A 15,514-nucleotide genomic window follows, 5' to 3' on the forward strand; every position below is an offset into this window, starting at 1 on the left:
TGCCTCAGCCTGTTTGATTAAACGATCTTTGAAGGTGGAGAAGGGGCTGGTGGAGGTGCAGCAGGTGGAGGTGCAGCAGGTGGTAGCTCCACTCCAGCTGTTGTTCGGCTCGCCCTCCACCTGTTGGACTGTTCCTGCTGTCCTAGTTACAGACGCTGTTCGAGGGTCAGTGCGGAGCCAGGGCTCGTCAGGTCGGAGCAGCTTCCTGTGTGCGCCCAAACCTCTGTGGGATGATCTGACTAATTACTGATGAGCTACATGTTTTAAATCTTCCATTGTGATAAGCTCACTGGTCTTTTCTGTCTGACCAGGATTTACTCAGTGGAACAGAACCCGACCACATGCTGACACGATGGAAACAGTCCAGGCCATGGAGTTTATTTTTAAAGTGACTGATTAGACAGACAATGATGTGCGTTTTTCAATAACCTGGAGCTAAATGACAGAAGCTACTTTTATTTTTTGATGGATGGGGCTGAGGAAATACAGGAAAGACATAATCAGACCATGTTACTGCACATTTACAGACGTTGCTCTGAAAGTTGCTACGTGTTGATTTTACTGTGTTGGAAGAGATGAAACTCCTGATAAACACCGATTCTATCTGGTCTTTGTTGAGAATTTAACAGGACGTCCCCTGTGAGAAGGTCAGAAGGTTTCTTTTATCTTAGTACCATCCCAAGGGTGGTACTCTACGCTGTGGCTCAGGAGGTGGAGCAGGTCGACCACGAACCAGAGGGTTGGTGGTTCGGTCTTTGGCTTCCCTGGTCCACAGGTCGAAGTGTCATAGACACTGAGCCCCAAGCTGCCTCCCATGTATGAATGTGTGAGCGAATGGGTGAATGGACAAATGGCGTGAAAGCGCTTTGAGTACGCTTGAGTGTGGAAAAGCACTTTACAAGTATAAGACCATTTACCATCCTGCTGCGAAGCCACGTAAGTGGTACTTCAGGACACGTGGGAGCCAGGACTGATGGGGGTCCATTGTTCAGAAAGATTCCAGGTGTTTCACCAGTTGCTGTGCAGCAGTGAGAACTGAACATCAGTCCAGGTGTTTTCCACAGACCCATCTGAGCTGAGCTTGGTCCTGGAGGTCTGTGGGCTCTGAGCATGAGAACCAGCTGCACTGGCAGGCGTACGCCCGAACCCCTCTGCTCCTTTTCAGCTTGGCCCGAAGCTTCTGGCGGTCCGGCACGTTGTTCCTGCACAGATGCAAAGTTAACAGTTACATCTGCTGGCTGTCCTACTCAGCAGTGATCTCACTGTGGCCTTTGACCCAAAGTGCTGAGATCCTGAGCACAGATTCACTGAAGTTGTCGCCCGTTATTGTTTTCAGCAGCGACGCGTCGCTAAATTGGACTCGCAGCATCTCAGTGTCCAACCTCTAGGACATTAGACTGGACAGTCAGACAAAAGTGGAGAACATTGGTAAACACAGCTCAATACTGCCACCCCCTGACCAAATTGTGTCGGACCCAGTTGGTTTATTAGGAACCCCAGTCAGTCTAAGCCAACAGTCCTGCAGTGAATCCTCCTTCATGACGGTGATAATGTTTAGACTGTTTCACAGCTGTTCCTTCACCTGGAGGCTGCAGTCTGAACTGAGCTGTGCTAAACTGAGAGAAGCTGAAAGAGTTTGAATAGCCACTGAGTGTGGATCCTGTAACTCAAAACTGACAAAAAGCTGTTTCTCAGAAGAAGCAGAGAGACTGAGAACACTGGCTCCTGGAGGACAGATGTTACCTGCAGCTGTGTGGGGTAACTGAAGCTCAGTGTGACAGTTCTCACTGACAAAAACATCTTCTAAATGCTTCATCAATATTCAGTTAAAAATGAATTAGTGTGGTATCTGCTGTCAGTAGTTGGCCAAACAACATCAAACATTTCATTTACAGAACAAAGTTTTCCAACCTGAGGTTTGGGACCCTTGAAGGGGTCAAAAAATAGAAGAAGGAAGGAAGAACATTTCAGTTAAACTAAGACGTGATTCTTTTCAGACTCATGTTTGATTTTCGTCTCGTTTTGTTTTAAGACACAGGCCCAAATAGTTGCAGACTCTTGGTGTGTAACTTCCACTGCAGGGACAGAAGTAATGATGTCATCCACAGTGATGGCCACGGAGTCTAATGCGTGAAGTTGTGAATAAGAACTGCACCGCTGTCAGTCTGGAGGCTCACCTGAAGAACAGGTAATCACAGGACGAGTCCCACTCACAGTCATCGAACATCAGCACCCGGAAGTCACAGGATATACACCTGAGCTGGTCACATGACCTGATGAGACATCATTGTTCAGTTATTATTTACAGGTGGAAACAGCACATCCTTAACATTAAAAGTGCTACTTTAGTGAAAATGGTTTACACAAATGAAGGTGTGTAGGAGAAACTTGATAATCAGTTAAGTTGCTGAAAAATAACCAGAGTCCTGTATCATTGGAGAACAACAAACGTTTGCAGGATGCAGTGATTTTTCGCACCTTTTGGATGTCGCCGTTCCAACACCATTTGTCATGAAGCTCCCGCCAACAAAAACAGGAAAGCACCTGGATACAGAACAAACAGTTTGGGACTAAGAGACGTTCATCAGAACCTGTTATTAGAAGCATAAAACCTTTTTCCCAGCTTCATGTTCCCACAGTGTCACCATCAACTGATTCAGGTGACCACAAAACACCTGCAGTTAGTTACAGGTAGTGAGTTTAATTTTCAAAGTTAATTCATTTTCCTATAGATGTCGATTAAGTACAAGTACAAAACATTTGGCCAAACATATCTAAGTGTGCAGCTGGATTCTTGAATTGCGTTGATTTGACAACACTGTTAAAACATCTGAATCCATTTCTTCCATCAGTGGAAAACCTGTAATGATTATTTCCACCTGCAGAATGAAATACAGTGGGTACGGAAAGTATTCAGACCCCTTTAAATTTTTCACTCTGTGTCATTGCAGCCATTTGCCAAAATCAAAACAGTTCATTTTATTTCTCATTAATGTACACTCAGCACCCCATCTTGACAGAAAAAAACAGAAATGTAGAAATTTTTGCAAATTTATTAAAAAAGAAAAACTGAAATATCACATGGTCATAAGTATTCAGACCCTTTGCAGTGACACTCATATTTAACTCACATGCTGTCCATTTCTTCTGATCCTCCTTGAGATGGTTCTGCTCCTTCATTGGAGTCCAGCTGTGTTTAATTAACCTGATTGGACTTGATTAGGAAAGGCACACACCTGTCTATATAAGACCTTACAGCTCACAGTGCATGTCAGAGCAAATGAGAATCATGAGGTCGAAGGAACTGTCCAAGGAGCTTAGAGACAGAACTGTGGAAAGGCACAGATCTGGCCAAGGTTACAAAAGAATGTCTGCAGCACTCAAGGTTCCTAAGAGCACAGTGGCCTCCATAATCCTCAAATGGAAAAAGTTTGGGAAGACCAGAACTCTTCCTAGACCTGGCCGTCCAGCCAAACTGAGCAATCGTGGGAGAAGAGCCTTGGTGAGAGAGGTAAAGAAGAACCCAAAGATCACTGTGGCTGAGCTCCAGAGATGCAGTAGGGAGATGGGAGAAAGTTCCACAAAGTCAACTATCACTGCAGCCTCCACCAGTTCGGGCTTTATGGCAGAGTGGCCCGACGGAAGCCTCTCCTCAGTGCAAGACACATGAAAGCCTGCATAGAGTTTGCCAAAAACCACATGAAGGACTCCCAGACCATGAGAAATAAGATTCTCTGGTCTGATGAGACCAAGATTGAACTTTTTGGCATTAATTCTAAGCGGTATGTGTGGAGAAAACCAGGCACTGCTCATCACCTGCCCAATACAATCCCTACAGTGAAACATGGTGGTGGGAGCATCATGTTGTGGGGGTGTTTTTCAGCTGCAGGGACGGGACGACTGGTTGCAATTGAAGGAAAGATGAATGTGGCCAAGTACAGAGATATCCTGGAAGAAAACCTCTTCCAAGAGTGCTCAGGACCTCAGACTGGGCCGAGGGTTCACCTTTCAACAGGACAATGACCCTAAGCACACAGCTAAAATAACAAAGGAGTGGCTTCGGAACAACTCTGTGACCGTTCTTGACTGGCCCAGCCAGAGCCCTGACCTAAACCCAATTGAGCATCTCTGGAGAGACCTGAAAATGGCTGTCCACCATCGTTCACCATCCAACCTGACAGAACTGGAGAGGATCTGCAAGGAAGAATGGCAGAGGATCCCCAAATCCAGGTGTGAAAAACTTGTTGCATCATTCCCAAGAAGACTCATGGCTGTACTAGCTCAAAAGGGTGCTTCTACTCAATACTGAGCACAGGGTCTGAATACTTATGACCATGTGATATTTCAGTTTTTCTTTTTTAATAAATTTGCAAAAATTTCTACATTTGTTTTTTTCTGTCAAGATGGGGTGCTGAGTGTACATTAATGAGAAATAAAATGAACTTTTTGATTTTGGCAAATGGCTGCAATGACACAAAGAGTGAAACATTTACAGGGGTCTGAATACTTTCTGTACCCACTGTAAATCATGTACCTTCTCCCTCCAGTGTGACATGGCAGCTTCTTCTCCACCTGTGGGCCTTTAGTTTCAGTCTGAAAGGTAAAAGAGCACATGCTAAGAAATGTAGCTGACTCACATTAAACCTTAATACACATATCACTGCTGCCTCTGGTCTATGGTCTAAGCTCCTGTGGATTCTGCCTCATTTGCAAGGCCAGGTGTCAGCATGTGGTTCTGATGGGGTTTCATAACTCAGGTGTGATGAGGCAGAGGTGAGAAGTAAATACGTTCATTTGACTGTGCTGTGCTAAAGTACTACTTTAAAATATGAAGCGAATACCTCTATGTGATAAAATGTTATGGCAATCTGCTACAGGTAACTCTTAGATCTGCATCTAATCTGAATATTATTTAGGCTTGTCTTCAGCTTGTCAAAGCCTGTTTTGAATTCTATTTTACTGAAAATGTGATTGTTAAAATGTTTGTTAAACAACTGATTAAGAACAAAGTACAAAATTACACTAAATATAACAGTTGTAAATCGGTTTAATAGTTTTACTCATATTTTCACATTTAAAGAGTAGAATATTTGTCCATGTTTACCTTCAGCTCAGGAGCATCGTCCTCCAGTAATTCTTCCAGAAAAGCATCAATATCGTCAGCGGCGCTGCTCGAGTTCTGTCCAGACTTTGTGGAGAATCTGAAGCAGCAAACAGGAATCAGTGTTTTTGTGGTGAATGTTCAGGATCCACTGACACTGTGGGTTTTACTGACTCAGGATCCACAAACCGCATTTCCCTGAGCTGCCCTCATTTGATTTTAGTGTTTAATCTTTTTAATGACCAGAACACACAGACGCCCTTGAGGGTCGGTACTGCCAGAACTCTGACACCGAACACCGTTAGCTTAGAGCCGCTACCTGCGAGCCAAACTACCTGTTTTGTTTCTGTCCGTCGTCTTTCCCGCGAGCTGGAGCTGCGACCGACACCCCGCGACAGAACTTTTCTTCGACCTCGTCCAGCAGCCGGTCCAGGTCATCCCCAGAGTCCATGTCTGCTGGTTCGGTTCTGGATGACGCCACTAGCCCAACTAGCACACCAGCTAGCCACCATGCTCACGGCGTTGCTAAGTGACGAGGAAAAAAAAAGCGGAAATGGAGCGACCCCGCCTTCAAAATAAATGTCCCACATAAAAGCACTTTAACGTTAATTGTTCACAGAAGATATAGAGATAAACCAGTCCTGGTTTACTCAACATGAAGCTGGAGGACTCAGCTCCACATTTCAGGTGACTTGGCTTCGCTGCGTTTATGTCAGAAAACTAACTTAGGGTTTTAATTTGAAAGTTACACAGGAAGTTCTGTTATCTTTTAGTTCCGCGTGTCGTCCCATTAGGGGGGGTTCACAGTGTTCTGTTGTCTGCGGGGAGAACACATCCCTGGGGCTCCTGTGCTGATTGGCTGGGTGCTGGATGTGGTTCTCCCCAGCCTTAGCTGCTGCCTCCGGTCCGGGCTGGACCAGAGAGTGTCGCTAACACCACTAATGCACCAGCCTTAGTTTCGTTGAGGGTGAACTAATAATAGGTTTGATGCTTTCTAGCAAATGTCAAAGTGTAGTTTGGTCGTTTTGATTAAATAAAATAAACTTAGGAAATAAAAAAATTGTTATTTTATACACATTAATAAAAATCATCTTTGAATTGAATTCTTCAAATGCTGTTCTTCAAAGTTCCTTAAACTCTGATCATTTCTAATTGACTGGAAGGATGTGGTGTGCTCTGAATGAATGAGGCCTGTAGACAAATCACACTGTCAGTCCCTGTAAGTAAAGAACTGATTCCACCAAGTCACACACTCTTGCCAGGACTTGCACCTGGAGTCTTCCACCCAAAGGATGGGGGTGTTACTATTAGCTGCACCACAAGAGAAGGGTTTTTAAAGGCGATATCAGAAACACACTATCCACAAATGTACTTACAAATCCAGCAACAGACAATCAAACCAACAACACTCTATGGTGCTCTTCCGCTCTGTTATGGTCCTTTTTGTGAATCATAAAGGAGCGACTTTAGAAGATAACTTAGAGCAGGGGTGTCAAACTCATTTTAGGTCAGGGGCCATATGGAGGAAAATCTATTCCCAAGTGGGCCGGACCGGACCGACAAGGCAGCTAGCTCCGGGCCAGCTAATGGGTATAGGCCTACTTGCTCAGCCCCGGTATAAACAGTTTGACAGCTTAACATAATTGCTATTGCGCCACCCAGTGGACACATTTAGAACAGCAGTTTCTTTCATTGAAAAATTGCAGCTAATTTAAATAAAATAATAAAAACACGTATATCCTAAGACTTTATACAGTTTACTAGTTATGATTCACATAAAGATTGTTATTTTAAATCTCATTATTTTCCTTGACAGAGTGGCCAGAAACAATTTGACTTCCCCTCCCTATGATGAAAACAAATCCAGGAAACTTTAGAAATGTCCCTTTACTAAAAAACAACAAAGAGAAAGTGACAGTTGACATGCCAGGGACTGTTTGAAATGAAATACTGAAGTGGAAGATGAAGCTTCCGGCTACAAAAACAGTTTCCTGAGTGAAAGCTCAAAAAAGTAGAGAACAGAAAGAATCATCCACCAGTGAATTCACAATAGTGGTGAATTCTGTGAACAACAGCAGGTTTATTAATTTCCCTCTGAGGTCAGGCAGGAGAAATGAAAATGCCATGTAACCACATCATCTACCCTGAGGAACTGAAACACATAAGATGACTGACCTGACGTGAACCTGTACAGTGTCTGCAGCTTGTGTTGCTCATACAGACTGGCGACAGGTACCATTAACCTTTGTGTCACCTGCTCAACAACTTTAACAGGTCGAACAGGCAGCGTCCAGTTATTATAAACTGGGCCGACACACCTCAGCTCACAGACAACAGTAAAAGAGGAAGGACACATGTCTGCATACTGATTAAATGAACAAAACAAACAGGTGCCATAACAAGGGCATCTTCATAAAGTAGATAAAACAGATTTTCTACCACACAGGAGCTTTTTTATCATCATGACATCATAATTAATTAGCATATTTTTTGTTCCTTTTTAGTATTATTATTATTTTGTTCCCATTTTATCAACCGGTTTAAAAACAACCACAATTCATACATTTTTTTCCTCCACACATTCTGATCTAAAAGCATAAAACACCAATGCTTTGAGTGTCCAGATGTAGGTCTCTTACTGACAATTTGTCCTTCTCTTTCGGATGAAAATTTCCCTCCAATTTTCTGTTTATGACACAGCATTTCTCCAGATCTCACAGTGCTCGGGCTGAGTGTGTTTTTAAAAACCAAAGGGAAATATCATATAGCAAAATGTAATTTTAGAGGCCATTTTCCAAACACGACAGTGAGGAGAATGTCTAAACCTTCAGCAATCTTAAATAAATGCACTGGACCACTTTATTTCCATCACAGCTATAAATAAACACCTAATTTGTCTGATTTCAGTAACTAACTTTTCTTAGTCCAAACCTGATCTCAGACTAACAAGATCAGTGTCATCACAACCTCCAAGACTAAACACAAAACCACTCAGAACACGTTTCATACATGTGACACACAGCACTACATACACACTCCAGCTAATGAACATCTGTTACACTCATAGTTGTGGGTTCTCAGTGTCCTCTGTTCCCATTTCTGTCTCTAAAAGTGGTTCATAGAACAAACACCTACAGACACGTCATATATCAAACCAAAAGAGCAAGAAAGAGACAAACATGAACATAAAACCTCCTACATCTGCTTTTTACCAGTCTTGTTCCTCAAGTATGTTATTACATATGTTCCAGTGGGTTAATACAAGCCATTATCTTTGCAGTGGCTCTGTGGGATTTCCCTAGTGACAAAATAAATGTCACGCTGAAACACAAATAGCCATGAGGTCTCTTTCACTTCCTGTTTTGAAATGACGCTCGTGATGTAGCTCGTGGCTTCTCTCATTTGTGTGGGCAAAACATTTCAGACAGATGAAGAGCCAGTGCTCAAACAAAACTCAACCATCTCCAGCTCTAATGACCCAAACTGCCCAGGACTTGTCTGAGCCCATCATAAAGACAGAAACATCTGGGAAACATCTGACAGCTGCTCTGGTACCATCCGAGGTTAAAGTCCGAGAGCTCTTAACATTTACAGGCTTTGGAAGAGGAAGGACAGTGAAATCATATCTGAATTGAGATGATTTACTAATGATTCATCTGTTGATTATTGTTTCATTGTTTTGTCTCAGAAACACTGAAAAATGGATAAATGTTCTCAGATGTTTTGTTGTATTTAATCATAAGCTAAACCATATTTCATTTAGTGACGTGTAAAAAAGAAAACCATTAAAACCTGACATTCACTGGAACAAACACATTTAATCAATCATAAGAATCTTATTTGTCAGCTCAGTATAAATAAAGGAACTACAGAAGTGAAACATACGTGGGCAGAGTATGTGGGCGAGTGTGACTGCTGACATTTAGCAAAGAAATCCCCCAAAATGTTGTTTATCTCCTCACTTTGACCTGCACGAGTCTTCCTCTGTAGCCTGAACTGTCGCTCCTCTTCGTCCCTCAACGCGTCGTCGGTCGGGAGCGGCCAGAGGTCACGTTCTGATTCACAGACACTTTGACGTGTGGACAGGACAGGTCAGGGATCCCACCTTGCCTGACAGAAGATCCTGCTCTGAGTGCTAGATCCTAAGGGGCTCCACAAGCTGGTCCTTGTCCTTAGGTAAAGTTCTGCTGGGACATTGGTTAATCTGTTTTCCTCAGTCTAGTTAGAGGTTGGTCACATCATCTGTTGGAGCACTTAAACTAGTTGTTACTTCAGAATTATTTGGACATTAAATTGCAGGACCAGCTGAGAACACTGGGTCTTCCAGGTGTGCAGGTAGTGGGTCCTTCTACTGCAGCAGGATTTTTAAACGCAGACATGCTTCATATTGGATGTTTTTGGACCCAAAGTATAGATCAACATTAAGTCCTTTTTTTCAAGTGGTTTTAGTGGCGCGTCCAAAAAAGTTTCTTTTATTGTTGCTGGTTGTTTGTTTCTGTCCCTGAGGATGTTCCTCAGACTGCCCTGTGGAGGAGACACAGGACAAACAACACTCAGAGCCAGCTCATTGAAAGGAAAGTCATCATTGTGTGATGTGAATCCATGGAAACAGGTTATTAGTGATGCTGTGTAAATGCTGCTGGTGTGTGTGTGTGTGTGTGTGTGTGTGTGTGTGTGTGTGTGTGAGACAGAGCATATTCCATCACTTACATAGCTTATGAGGAATATTATAAGTGCAATCATCAGCACTGCTGAAGCAAAAATAACCAGGTAAGTATCAGTCTCCAGTTTCTCTATGGGACAATCTGCAAATGAAAAGAGAAGTAAGATTCAGTTTGACATTCAGCAGTAACTGCAGCATGAACCTGAAACCCTAAAATACGTCTCTTTACACGCTCACATCGGACATTCGGACGCTGCTTTTCACTGGACAAATTCAATTACACCATTCCTGCAAGCATCCACCTTTACCTGTCAGAGTGAGGAGAACCTGCCCCTCCCTGTTCTGCTCCCCCACAGGTGCTGCCAGGTGACACATGTAAATGCCGCGGTCGCCGCAGGCCACCTTCGGCAGGTTGATCTTGTGGGAGTTGCGCTGCAGCTCCACCTCCCGCTCCAAGCCAGTGAACCACCTGGTCGTACCGTTGAGCAGGTCTCTGGTCAATAGGCCACTGCGATGAGACGAGGAAGGATCCCCGACCTGCAACACACAGCCACCATCGTCATCATCACCACCAATACCATCATCATTATCATCATCATCATCATCATCATCATGCTCATCAGCTGTACTGACCCTGAAACACATCAAGCACCTGATTTAAGAAACAAAGTCATTTAGAGCTGAACATGATCAGTTCACTGGTTGATGAGGCCTCAGAAAGGAACTAGCAACGTCTTTAATCACGTTTGATTCCTCTAAGCTTTTTAAAAATCCACGTGATCTTTCGATTATTGTGGATTGTTGACTTATCACATTGAGAGCTGCTGGATTCATACCTGCCCTAATATCTGGCAATAAATCTGATTCTGATTTGCTTGTATGACCTGAACATCACAACAAACTGCTGTCTTTACTTCCTGATACTCCTGGTACTACATACTAGAAGTACTTAGTACTACACTAGTACACAGGATCGTGATACATCTGTGACAATAATAAGAGGTGATTGTCTCAGCTCTCTGATCCTGAACTGCTGTGTTAGAACTGGAGACGCTGTTGTGTCCTAACTCAGCGTCCACTAACGTCTTTCAACCCGGTCTCGCTGTCTTCCTCAGCAGATCATGTGTCCTCAGTTGTCATCATGTGACGCTTTGATCACGTGATGACAACAGAGCAAACCATCCTCTGATGAAGACCACAGGGGCCAGTTGAAAGCACCGGAAACAGACTTTGTCAAACCCTTAAACCATCAGTACTGAAAGACTGTGACTAATCAATGGACAGAAAATGAATCAGCAACTGATAATCAATCAACAGTTTGTAAATCATTTGAATAAAAAAGACTCCACAGCTCCAGTTTTCTCATCTGGGCTATTTGTCTTGGTAACTCAATATTTTGGCCTGATAAACGTTTTAACATGAATTCTTCACTGTTTTCTGACATTTTCCAGGTAATCGAATCATTATTGACTTGTCCTCACTAATACTGTTAAAACCTACAGTTAAAGGGCTTTGTATTATTTCCTCAGGTGTTCCAGGGCAGGTGAGCCGCCCACAGCCCAGCAGCATCTGGCAGACAGAGCTAAAGCTTCACTGTCATCGTTGCGAGAGAAACACAAAGTAAAGCGAAGCGTTTATTTTAAACCGCTGATCCACTTGGACTAGATTTACCTTGTACCACCTGAGGGCAATGTACCGGACCCCGGACACTTGTGTCGCGGTGCACGGAAGCACACACGTCTCTCCCGACACGCACGTCACCCCCAGCGGGTCCTCACTGGTCGACAGAGACACACCTGGACAGGACGAGAAGAAAACCAGTTGTGAGTATGTGAGCCCAGAACCAGTTGTGAGTATGTGAGCCCAGAACCAGGTTTAAGTGTGTGAGCCCAGAACCAGTTGTGAGTATGTGAGCCCAGAACCAGTTGTGAGTATGTGAGCCCAGAACCAGGTTTAAGTGTGTGAGCCCAGAACCAGGTGTGAGTACGTGAGCCTGTGTGTGAACGAGACTAAAATAGGTCGTGAAGAGCATCGGACTTACACAGTGAGAGCAGCAGGCTGAGGCTCAGCAGGTCTGTAGGCTTCATGATGAGGATGAGGATGAGAAGGTCTGTCAGACTGTCCGGACTCTTCGACTAAAACTTTTATGTGTACAAAGTGAAACTGAGCTTTTCCCCGCCCCGAGGAGGAAGTGGTTTTCTTTTGAAAGTCCGAGGTCATACATCAGTCAAAATGTTAAGCTCAGGTGTGGTCCTGTTCTTAGGTGAGTTTTCTGTTTCTAGTTTTATAAATGTCGGGATAATAATTCCTAGTTGTGTTTTAGGGTTTACGGAAACCAAACGTTTGCTTGTGGGGAAATCGGTGCAAAATTATATCGACAGCACTTAACGCTAACGAACCCGTTACCTCCTGCAGATTCAGGATTACTAAATAACTGCTGAATGAAAAGCAGTTGGACATGAGCCGAACCACGGACTGTATTTTAGAGATTTACGACATGTGTGAATGTTTGGGTTTCGTCGTTAAGAACCTGGGCAGGAACACGGACCATTTTAAATCGACAGATTTGACAATGAAGTTTGGCATCACACAGTGGACGCGATCGGTTCAGAAGGTTTTTGTCATGTTGTGGTTCGTTATCGATAATAAATGTCTCCTTCCAGCTGCACCAGCTGTTAAATACGAAACACGTTGTATTTCTGTGCTGCAAGCTAAAGCTAACTAGCATCCAAATCGTGTAATAACGTTATTCTGATATAACAACATAGGTGTTTAACGCAAGTCACGCGTGAAGTGATGGAGCCTGCGGGATTTCCCCGGAACTTCCGCGAAACCGGTGTTTTCAGGAACCGGGGCCAAATGTAGGGAATTCCCGCTGTGGATGACGTCATCCGCTAACGTGTTGTGTTAAAGTGCTTTATTAGGTCATCTTTATTATTATTGACGATAATCATCTTTATTATTATTGACGATAATCATCTTTATTATTATTGACAATAATCATCTTTATTATTATTGGCAATAATCATCTTTATTATTATTGACAATAATCATCTTTATTATTATTGGCGATAATCATCTTTATTATCATCTTTATTATTATTGACAATAATCATCTTTATTATTATTGGCGATAATCATCTTTATTATTATTGACAATAATCATCTTTATTATTATTGGCGATAATCATCTTTATTATCATCAGTAATGTCAGTAATATGCTTGTTAATTATGTATGTTAGTAATAATATTATATAGTTAAAGAACCAGCTGTGTCACTGTAACCGCATGTGACACAATAAACAACACAACAAATAACAACAAACAAACAACAACAGACACAACAAAGCGCAGCATGTGACTGTTACAGCTCATTAATTAACTGATTGGAGACGTCCTGGCGTCGCCCTCAGGACGTTGGCGTAACACACTGAAGATTAAAGCAGATTCTGGACCAGTTGATGTTCTGATGAGAGGAACAGCAGGAGAACGTGACACCAAATACTGTCATCAGTAACAGCGGTGTTTCTTCGTGTTCCCAGCTGCTGCGTGCGCTGTGAGGGGAAAACCAGAGGTGATGGAGATCAGATCTGCGTATTCGTGCTGTGGAAACCCATCCATCCCGCTCCAGCAGCACTGCGAGAACACCTGGCACATCAATAACAAGGTAGAAATAACCCTGCACACAGTACATTCATATTCAAAAGCAGCCAGATGTTTGTGTGCCACAGCTGGAGCCCAGAGACCACAGACCGGCCAAACCAGGCCAGACTGACCACTTATTTTCTGGTACCTGAACATGAATTTGTGATTTGGGTCTGTGCTGTGGTGTTCTTGCAGCCATTCGCCTACGCCAACAATGGGTACAGAGACTGCATAGCTCCGTGTAAGAGGATCGAAGCTGGACTGATGCTGCTTAATGAGTGTGTGGATGTAAATGCAACCCTGGTGTGCCCCAGTGTAAGTTACGTACATTACAGGGGGCGGTGGGGAGAAATGGGTGGACATTATAACACACAGGACTAAAGCCTCAGAGGCAAAGCCCTTACTCCTCCTCAGATTCATAATATCATCATCTCAAATAAACACTTAGGAGTCAGAGGAGTCTGTACATCCACGGCTGCAAACAGCTGACCACAGTGAACTGAGTGAAAGTGAGTAGGCAGGAGATTTTCAATTCAGATTTTCAATCTGTTCTCAGGAGATGAACGTGGTCAGGGAGGAGAGCGTCCACTACACCAGCCAGCTCTGCTCTCCTGAAGTATTAGGCAAGACGGCGCCCGGACACCAGGGTGGGCCCTGTTTTATACCAACAGGCTGATTTCTGGCTGAGATTCAGTGACATGTTTGATCTGAGGAATCATCATTCTCACACAAACACGTCATTCATTCAGTTCTCTGATGTTCAGATGCGATAACGTGGTTTTCACTGCAGGGTCCGTCGGCCTGTTGCTGCTGACTGTGCTGGTGACTGGATTTCTGTGACGTGCTGAGACTCTGCACTGAGCTGCTGTCAACATGTAAAGCTGCTGTTTGTGGTACGGACCATGGGTATTTCTACAGACTGAACCTCTGTGCTTTGCTTACTGTCCTCTGCACTTTGTTTACAGTTATCTGTTTTTATCTTATACAAGTGATTTTAGCAATAAGTGACTATCCCCATAAAGAAACATTAACCTCCACTGCCTCGCTATGCAGTGCCTTGCAGACAGTGTTTTTACTAAAAATAATTTTTATACTTTTATATATTTATTTTTTATACACCAGGTTTTATACAAACTTTATATGCTTGAATGTAAAATGCAAAACTTTTTCTTGCACATCAAGTTTTGTCTCTTATTGTGAAAAGATTCCATCCTCCCTGAACTTTTCTCCTGATCACTTCCTTTAATATCATTTCACTTGTGTTTCTCAACTGATTATTTTTGCCTAATTTTAGTGGTTCAAGTTTTTATTAAACAAACTATTAGTGGCACAGGTTTTACACCTGACCTGTTGCTGATCAAACTCAGGCACAAGTAGTGATGACACCAACGGCTGTTTATTTTCATAAGGAATCGGACGAAGGGAAACAGGGAGGTGGAAATTAAAATTACAAACTCATTCATTCTCATTTTGTGCCTGGCGTTAGACGCATTGCTAAGTTGGTATTTACATGTTAGTGTCATGAGAAGCTGCTCGACCAACTAAAACCAGATTGAATCACATGATTGAGCCCAGAGTGTCTATGGTGTCCTACAGGAAACACTCCTGGTGGGGTGCTGTTTTTTAGATTCATTCCCATCTCTTTATTTGACTGTGACAAAACACATGAAGTAAACTGAAAACTTGACTGCAAAATGTCCTGATCACTGCACATGATTGGTCACAATCCAGACTAAAAATTAAAGATCAATAAAATCCAGTATTGATCTTACGGTACAGTTGAAGGTCAGAGAGTCACAGCAGGAATGAGCATCTGTTTCACGCTGAGATTATTGCTGTCTGCTACAACCAGACTAATTCCTAACACCAGTGGCCTGATGGAGAAGTTAGTATAAAACTAGCCCCTGCAGTAATAAGCCACACACAGTGTTACCTGAGCTGCTAACGTTGTTAAACGTTAATTCTTAGTAAAGCCGTCTTTAACAAAAGGAGAAAATTGGCTCCTTTTTATTTTATATCTTAATGAAGTGAGTCTTGTTATGACAAAATTTAAATAAATAGGTTTTTCAAAGCTGATGACATGAATTAACTGGAATTAGAAAAT

At 43.0% G+C, this 15,514-nt stretch overlaps 2 protein-coding genes across 3 annotated transcripts; both read right to left on the bottom strand.

The window, feature by feature from the left end:
• Positions 1-357: 357 nt before the first annotated feature.
• On the bottom strand, positions 358-6,698 carry cfap418 (cilia and flagella associated protein 418). Of its 2 annotated transcripts, none has more exons than XM_026316678.2 (7): positions 6,478-6,698; positions 5,437-5,626; positions 5,105-5,201; positions 4,535-4,593; positions 2,479-2,544; positions 2,178-2,276; positions 358-1,202 (listed from the first exon to the last, which is right to left on the bottom strand). In XM_026316678.2, exons 2-7 carry the CDS (start codon positions 5,550-5,552, stop codon positions 1,043-1,045), a joined length of 597 nt encoding a protein of 198 aa, XP_026172463.1. In that variant the 5' UTR covers positions 5,553-5,626; positions 6,478-6,698; the 3' UTR covers positions 358-1,042. The 2 variants fall into 2 exon arrangements, with proteins under 2 accessions (XP_026172463.1, XP_026172464.1); XM_026316679.2 differs by having other exon boundaries at positions 2,178-2,273; positions 6,478-6,694.
• A 2,201-nt stretch (positions 6,699-8,899) lies between these two features.
• On the bottom strand, positions 8,900-11,945 carry cd83 (CD83 molecule). Its single transcript, XM_026316707.1, has 5 exons — positions 11,806-11,945; positions 11,436-11,560; positions 10,073-10,301; positions 9,812-9,906; positions 8,900-9,625 (listed from the first exon to the last, which is right to left on the bottom strand). The coding sequence occupies exons 1-5, from the start codon at positions 11,849-11,851 to the stop codon at positions 9,467-9,469; spliced, it is 654 nt and encodes a 217-aa protein (XP_026172492.1). The 5' UTR covers positions 11,852-11,945; the 3' UTR covers positions 8,900-9,466.
• Positions 11,946-15,514: the final 3,569 nt, after the last annotated feature.

The sequence above is a fragment of the Mastacembelus armatus genome, chromosome 16, assembly GCF_900324485.2.
Source record: "Mastacembelus armatus chromosome 16, fMasArm1.2, whole genome shotgun sequence".
NCBI lineage: Eukaryota > Metazoa > Chordata > Actinopteri > Synbranchiformes > Mastacembelidae > Mastacembelus > Mastacembelus armatus.